This window comes from Triticum urartu, chromosome 1 (genome assembly GCF_003073215.2).
Source record: "Triticum urartu cultivar G1812 chromosome 1, Tu2.1, whole genome shotgun sequence".
NCBI lineage: Eukaryota > Viridiplantae > Streptophyta > Magnoliopsida > Poales > Poaceae > Triticum > Triticum urartu.
The window spans coordinates 38,651,255-38,659,401 of record NC_053022.1 but is presented as its reverse complement, the minus strand read 5'-3'; the positions used below and the strand labels follow the sequence as shown (position 1 = coordinate 38,659,401).

Here is an 8,147-nt window from a genome sequence, read left to right as displayed (position 1 = left end):
CCGACACAATACAAAGACGAGAGTTGTAGATAAATCCCGGGGCAAATAATCTTTTTATGGCATATGCAAAACAGAACTAAAATTTTGTGGGAAAACAGAAATTCCATCTTCATAATGTTTGCACAGGCACAACCAGTCCTCTTTGATTCCATAATCTCAAGTTAACCTTCGGTAATGCCTTCTCAAGAGGGTCAGAGTGACTTCAAATGAAACACATATGGACTAAATCGAAGAAACACATGCCCGAAGTAACTCCGTTATATACATCTGAGATCGAATATACATCGTGCCGGATTGAATGCATAAGATGGCGTGTCCGCAGATCGTCAAACCCCGGATCATATGAGTGTAGCTAGCTATACAAAAAAACTATTACTCCCAGAACACAGCACCCAAACTAAACGCCCAAGGACCCCAAGGAAATTCAACCAAACCAGACCTGTGCTTTCATCAGAACTGCCTCAGCCTCAAAAATGGATTAGCGAGACGGTTAGACGATTGTATCCTGCTCGAACGTTCACAGGGCGACCATACGCGTGTTCTATTCCATAATCCCAAGCATGATACCGAACTCGAGAGCATGGTCCTGAAGGGGAGATCCTCGCCTAAGTGCCAAGGTAATGAATCACCTCCATCATGCGCACCAAAAATGAATATCCATGTCCAGGGAGCGAGGCAATGAGCTTCTATTACCCATTGCAAGCATTTACTCCTCCGTGTCTTGTGCAATTTCCGTAACTGATAAGATGTCGTCGCGGGGATGAACCATTTCCACAACGACACTCGCTTCATCTCCCAGTTTCCCGGCTGCAACCACGGTTGTGACCTGAATCCCGACCTGTCGGTGTCACCAGAAAAAAGGGATTAGAATAAGGAGCTCAAAATATCAAGACAGGGAGAGCGGTTATCTATATATCATAGAAACAGTAACTCAATATGCAATCTTGAAAAAAAATCAAATTGGCAGGCCCCGGTTGACAATAGCAGGAGGTTGGCTTTCCCTTGTTTACATGATTTTGTCAGTTTAGAACTTTGGAGTCGTTTGGCTGCATACCAGGTGTTGTTCTTTTTCTAAAGAATAGCAAGTTCAGTTGTGGTTTTAAATGAGCAGCTAAACAAATTGATTAGCATATATCATCCCATTTACGGGTCTACCCATTCCACAGCATGAAGGATTTGGTTGACTGTAGTCAAAAGTTAGAACCAGAAAGAATAAAGGGAAGAAAGATGGAACCGGGCCAAAATTACTGATCTGCCTGAACTTAGCCAGGAACCTGGTGGTTCTCGGAATCTATGGTGAATCAATGAAGGAAAATTGGTTGATGCCCAGGGGAGCTAGTTCTGACCGGTGAACTTGCACACACGATCTTCAAACTTAACAAGACCAGACTAGTACCCATACCGGGTTTCCTCAGTCGAACTGGCAGACCGATCCAGTTTTTAAACAAGGGGCAGGACAACTAAAGTTCTCGCTCATGATCCCAGCAAAAGTAAAAAAAGTACTCCCTCCGATCCATATTACGAAGTAATATAATATGGATTGGAGGGAGTACTACTATGGAGATACTGCATCAATAAATAGATAAATTATTGGATGAAGCATGTTGACTTACATCCACCAAAAGCAATGTTGCCATGCGATCCTTGATGAACTTAAGTATGAGTGCTCTATACTTCCTCCCCTTTGGCTGCCTCCTTAAGTACTCCAGCAACCAGTAACGTAAGCTGTTGCTATGGAGCTTCCTAGCTACTTTAACATGCATGCTCGCAATAAATGTCATCCCTTCCAGATCACCAGCTGAATATGGTGGAGATTCACCTCTAAGAAAAGCCTTTACCTGCAATTTTTCAATGTATAAAATTAAGTAGACCATATTTATATCATTCAGATAAAGCTACAAGAGCATGGTTAATAATATAGCCAGCTGATGGCTATAAGACTAGTCACAATGGGAGTAACTTAACTAGTAACATCACACATTTCAATACAAGATTGCTTATGTGGCAGCTAATTAATGAGGAGAGAGGGGTTTGTGGTAACTTAGCTAGTTACTGTAACATCACACATTTCAATGCATAATGAGTCTATAGCCTAATAAATGAACTCTTTCATGATATCACTTATATGTTACTACCCACTATGAAGGTAGTAACATAGACTAGTAACATCGGCAAGTTACTACTCTATATTACTCCCCTCTGTGAGCAGACTAAGGAACTGCCAAGTCATCTATAGTCATCATCTATAGGCACTCGTACAATAATGTGGGCTATAAGGTTGGCTATTACATTAATACTTTTTTTCTATCTTCTCTCTATCTCTTTCTTCACATTTATTGTATTTACCTACAAATGCGTATATAGCTAGGCTCTTGAATGAGAGCCCACTTCCCTTTTTCACATCTCTCTCCTCCACATAGGCAAAAGTGCCATGTAAGCTCGCTATAAGCCCACTATTGTACTTGCTCCAATGGTGTGGATAAAACTACACTCCATTCATAACACAAGAAAAAAAATCGGCAATTCAAAAGGACAGTTATTTAACTACCAAAGTTCCTCCAAACTGTATCATGTCCCTGTTCATATGATTAATAGGTGCATAAAAATACCTGATAATGAGCAAGCAGGTCGACATATCTTCGAATAGGGGAGGTGAACTGTACATAGCCAGGAATTCCGAGGACACCGTGTGCTACAGGTTTCCGAAAATCCATTTCTGCAGCACGAAGCACACTGATATTGGCAACGCTCCTGGCAGGCCCTTCAGGTAGATAGGCAAATGCTGACACAGCTGTATTAGACTGGGGATGCCCTCTGTATGGCAAAGGAATGTTGTTGTCAGAACCAAACGCAGCCACCGCCTCCCCACACAGTATCATCATCTCAGATACAAGCTGCATTGCTGGGTTGGTTTGATCTTCAACATATAAATTAATGTTTGGTTCAGGATCATCAGGATTTGCCACCTTGATACGAGGTTCTATCATAGCAGTGTCGATTGAACCCTGCAAACTTCAGAGTGTCAATGGTATCAAGTAAAAGTAACAAATGCATCTAAAATATTCAGTTGGTTAGGTACACGCTTAAATTTTCAGAAAATCTCCAGAGATACAGACTTGTTCTAAGTGGTATCAGGACTGCAAGATGTCCAGCCAACGGTTCAACATTAAATTTGTAGTTTATCTTATTATCTAAAAAGTGTAATCTCGGTTACTAATGAAAGGATGATGTATAGACCAGCAACCGCAAAGGCCTGCATAGCTCTTACCTGGCTACGACGCCATTGTGCACGAATTGAAGCAGCTTCTTGAAGAATCCTCAGGTCTTCCTCTTCTTCCAGATTCATGTACAGCAATTCAGTTGCACCCTCATATGTTAACATGTAGGTAGGTTTGATTACTGAGTTCTCTATCGAATATTCTGCAATACTATCACACACAAATGGATGCATTCATTACACTTATTATAAAAGAAACATACAGTATCTCCCAAAGACAGAAAAAATACAGCTTGCTAGAGAATATTAAAGGAGTTGTAGAAAGTTACCTTCCATCTGGATGCAAAATCACAGATACGCTTACAGATCTACAATCTGTACCCTGTTGCAAACTCATAGCATTCATGGCAAGCCTCTCTGGGAACATCGGAAAGGTGGCAGTTGGTAAAAATATGGAGGTTCCTCTGTGCATTGCTTCCCTGTAGGCAAAATGTCATTTTTTTCAAATAATAATATAAGATGCTATTGACAGAAAAGCTAGACCCGCTGAGCAGGAGAAGCAAAAATAACCTGTCAAGGATGCTCCGGGGTTGAAGAAAGCATGTTGGGTCAGCTACATGTATCCAGACCTTTATCCTACCATCAGGTAGTCTAGTTGCACTTAATGCATCATCAAGCTGAGTTACCAAAAAATAGTATTCAACAGATTTGTCCGTGAGCAGCGAATTTATATAATTCAGTTTCTTACGAAAGATGTGTGGGCAGCAATAATAGAAACATACTTCATCAGCCTCATCCACATCAATGGCATACACTCTCAAATTTGAAAGATCCTTCCTGACATGCTGAAAGAGAACCCAAGGTATTTTAAACTATATAGATATTAGTCATTCGGAATTCGACAGTAACTACATACCTTATCTGAATCAGGACAATCCACCAGAAGCTCCTCAGCAACAGACAAAACTTTCTCGGTATACGTGGTTTGAACATCATACCTGAAAAGATCAAGATTGACATGCACGGGGAAGTAACCCACATTTATAAGGAGCTTTAGGGCAGCTGATGACGTCCGTGCAAAACCCATAGCCTTCAGAATCTGTCATTACATTCAGTCATATAGGCAAGGATCAGCAAGATGGGGAAGTCAAACATTTTCCTCAATAAAGCATGATATAAGGCTAAAGAATATCTTTTAGCACAGAAATATTAGACAAAAGATTGGTAGTGGAATAGGATATGTTACATTTCCCGCCATTCTTCTTTGTTCATCATTACACGCATCAACTGCATATGCCTGAAGAGACTCGATTTTTTGTTTCACTTTCTCTTCCATCAACCATGAATTTTTTGGAGGCTTAGAGCCTAGAGGCAATGCTTTAGCGGACTTGAGTAGGTGGACAAATTCTTCCAGTTCCTTATCGGCGGCCTCTTTAGCAAGCTTCCGTCGTAAAAGTTCATCCACCTACTACCAGATGATAAACATAAGTCTACCAATGAACACCACAAAGCAGAAACAATTTTGCAGAGAATGAAGCAACTAGAGCAATTTAGGGAATCACACACTTGATAAATACACTCAAATCAAACATCTGGCTGACTAATCATGTCAGATTAGCAGTCAAATTTCTATAACATCCATTAAAACCCTATAGCAGTAGCAGTAGGGTTTTGCTTGCTCTCTTTCTGTTTTGTTTTGGCTTTGTTCCCTGTGTAGGATAGTTTATAGGTTTGGCTAGCCTTGGTTTCCTTTCTTTTTTTTCCTGCGCCTTCTCGGTGTTCTTCTAATACAAAATGACACAGTTTCATCGGTGTTAAAAAAACACCCATTTGGCATATCAGAGGAAAAAGGTAAACATGATGATTTGTATGGCCTCCCGCCATGCAAAACTATGCTCTTCAATAGACTAAAACCATGGGCACACCGGCACAAAGACAACTGCTAGGCTTACAAGAGGCAAAATGGAACTGAATTGTGATTACAGTTGAAGGATTAGTCAGTTCAGGCTAGCGTTCTAAAGGAAATATCATGACCTTACATTCTTCTCAAAAGGAATTGTTGCAACATTAATGAGTTTGCCAAACTAATTCAGGGTGTGTAACACACGATATATATATCACACATATATTTAGAAAATATACCTGAGCAGATGGGCGAGGCTGGTATATGGAAGAACCTCTGCTCTCCACCTTCACAAAATACACAATATCCCGTGACAACAAAAAGTGTGCACAGTAGCTTTCCAGAGACTCCTTGCTGCCATAAACTATCTGAGAAAATCACAAGTGTCACATTTGATGATTTGAACAGAGAAAGACACAGAATAACAAATCTAATGAACCTCTTACATCAGCAAACTCCTCAACAGTTACTGATTTGTCCTTCTCAGAAAGCTCCATCCAGGCACATTCCAAGATAGTAGGGTCCTGTAGCAACTCATATTATCAGTCATGATGCACATTATATGTAGTACACTTACAAATCATGCAACGTTTCTCACCAAGAGATCTTGCGCTTTCTCGAGAAATTCAGCTATTCTTGAACAATCAAAATCCATGGTACCAGGTACAACATATGTCACCTGCTGGGGCTTTATAGAAGATAAGATACCATTCTGCACAACAAATCAGCAGCTAAATCACAAGAGAATCTTGGGAGCGGCGATTTGGTGCCGGGGCTCTACTGTGATTTGAAATAGAAAAAAGTTCAAAAAATTCCCTTTTTTTTGTGGTGCAAGATGCTCCTGTGCGTGAACTCTGTGCAAAGTTTGGACATTCTAGGAGCTCATGGCAAAAAAGACAAATTTCGGATGTCTGAGAAACTTTTGAAAATCGCACTGTTCATGCCTGATTTTGTCTTTTTTGCCACAAAGCTTCTCGAATGTCCAAACTTCACAAAATTTTGCACGAAGTTCACGCACAGAAGCATCTTGCACCACAAAAAAATTGGAATTTTTTGAACTTTTTTTCTGTTTCAAATCGAGGTACTGTTCACCGGGCTCATCTGAGCCCGGGTTCTAGGTTGAATTATCGATCCGTAATGTCTTTTCATCTGTGAAAAGTGTACAAATATATCCATGGAAATGAATTCACCAGGCACCGAGTATTCTATTGGACAGGCTAGTTATCCCTCTTTAAATACCTGGTCAGTGACTACCCAGTTTTTCTTCCCATCAGGCCTTTCGACAACAGCGAGCAAGGATCTCTCAGAATCTTTGTGAAATTCAAGCAGCAATCCTTTTTGTATTGTTCTCTTCTCTATCTTACTATCCGACAGTTCCTTTGTGCCCTGCAATCCTATCCTGAAGAACAACAAGACAGAATCCCAACTGTAAGCTTAATTGCTGTCTTTTTTTTAATCCAGCATATATTAATCATGGACGTAAGTAATCACAATCATGTTTGATCGACTCCAATACACAGGAGGGAGCCGACCCAATACAGTACACCCACAACCTCTGTCTCTCTTAAAGGACTGGGCAAGACTATCTGAAGCCCAGTAGTAAGCTTCATTGCATTGACCTATGCAATTATCATCAAAACAACAAAGCCTTTTGTCCCAAGCAAGTTGGGGTAGGCTAGAGATGAAACCCAACATAAACCTGTGAGAACCTAAAATTGAAAGGTGCGTGCAAATTCCTTGGCTTCATCAAGCCTACAGTGATTTCCCGCTCTGTCGCTGTGGCGCGAGATGGGAACTGTTGGGTGAGAGACCTGTGTGGCCGCCTTGCTGTTCAGGCGGTGCTACAATTGCTGCGTGGCCGCCTTGACCATTTCCATCAGACAGCATGACAGTGCATTTCCCACACGAAATGGTTTTGGAGACCACTACACTGTCCTACTACAATTCCACGACTAAATCTCCTTATGTAATGTACTGCAGAACAAATTGCATGAAGCAAATGTACCTAGAATTGCTGCAAACCGGGTTCATCTTACTCACAAGCCATCATTACCGTCCGCACTAGGGTGCAGCCGTTGTTCGAACTATGATCACGAGAGCGAGATTAAATTTCGTTACATTGATTCTATGTTCGATTTGCTGCAGGCAGGGAACACGCAAAACTGCAGCGGGCAGTGGCAGCATAGCACAGGCATCGGCACACGAGCGGCTCGCAGCGGCTGGGCGGGACGGAGCAGCGTGGAGGAGGCGCAAAGGTAGGCGTACGTACGTCCGCGGAGGGATTGCTAGGAACGGGCGACGGCGGCGAGGCAGGAGGGCAGACAGCTGAGCTCTTACAATGCGTAAGGGGGCATTACCTTGCGGAGACCCGGACCCGCCTGCGGGACCGGAGCTCCTGGAGGACGGAGTCGACGAGGCGGCCCCGGCAGGCGGCAGTGGCGCCGAACGCGGAGCGGCCCGCGGGGGCCAGGCGGGCGGCGCGGGCGAGCGGGCGGAGGCGGAAGAAGGCCAGCGCCGCCGAGGAGCACCCGCTCGCCGCCCTCGCCGCCATGGGCGATGGCCGCATATGCGCGCGCGCCCGCGGTCGAGGGAGGGAGGGAGGGAGGGGGGCGCCGGTGAGCCTCGCTCGCCGCTGCCGCTGCTCCGGCCGGGGATTTTGGCGATAAGAGAGGAGAGAGCGGTTCCGCACGCGAGTGGAGGGAGGAAGGCGAGGGCGAGGCTGCTGCTGTGGCGGACTGGGCCTGGGCCTCTCGTGGCGGGGATGCATGGGCCGGCACTGGTTAGTGGGTGATGATTTCGAGCGCAGCGCAGCGTTTCGGCCCGATCCGTCAAGGCTGGTGACCAAGCGATTATTAAGGCCGAGAGTACTCACTTTGAAATTTTGTTACTGGGAGAGAAAAAAAATCCGTCGTAGTCTAGGTGGTTAGGATACTCGGGCGACGGAATTTTTTGGCCTTTTTGTCACCCACCCTGTTTGCTTCCTGTCTCTGAAATTGCACGTCACTGCAAACTTTTTTTTTGAAGTTA

The 8,147-nt window shown here is 43.6% G+C and overlaps 1 protein-coding gene across 2 annotated transcripts; it reads right to left on the bottom strand.

Moving 5' to 3' along the window:
• Window positions 1-240: 240 nt before the first annotated feature.
• Window positions 241-7,800, bottom strand: LOC125545295 (ribonuclease II, chloroplastic/mitochondrial). 2 transcript variants are annotated; one of them, XM_048709195.1, is made up of 14 exons: window positions 7,478-7,800; window positions 6,360-6,519; window positions 5,719-5,832; window positions 5,567-5,644; window positions 5,360-5,488; window positions 4,464-4,682; window positions 4,134-4,316; window positions 4,000-4,089; window positions 3,788-3,894; window positions 3,547-3,696; window positions 3,269-3,428; window positions 2,610-3,005; window positions 1,614-1,838; window positions 241-838 (listed from the first exon to the last, which is right to left on the bottom strand). In XM_048709195.1, exons 1-14 carry the CDS (start codon window positions 7,684-7,686, stop codon window positions 707-709), a joined length of 2,352 nt encoding a protein of 783 aa, XP_048565152.1. In that variant the 5' UTR covers window positions 7,687-7,800; the 3' UTR covers window positions 241-706. The 2 variants fall into 2 exon arrangements, with proteins under 2 accessions (XP_048565152.1, XP_048565158.1); XM_048709201.1 differs by having other exon boundaries at window positions 4,000-4,062; window positions 7,478-7,799.
• Window positions 7,801-8,147: the final 347 nt, after the last annotated feature.

Coding starts and splice junctions, on each gene's coding strand:
- LOC125545295 (XM_048709195.1), bottom strand. CDS start 7,686: ATGCGGCCATCGCCCATGGCGGCGAGGGCGGCGAGCGGGTGCTCCTCG. Junction 4,683..5,359: donor AGCCTCGCCCATCTGCTCAG/GTATATTTTCTA, acceptor ATCTGGTAGTAG/GTGGATGAACTTTTACGACG. Junction 3,429..3,546: donor ATTTTGCATCCAGATGGAAG/GTAACTTTCTAC, acceptor TGTGTGTGATAG/TATTGCAGAATATTCGATAG.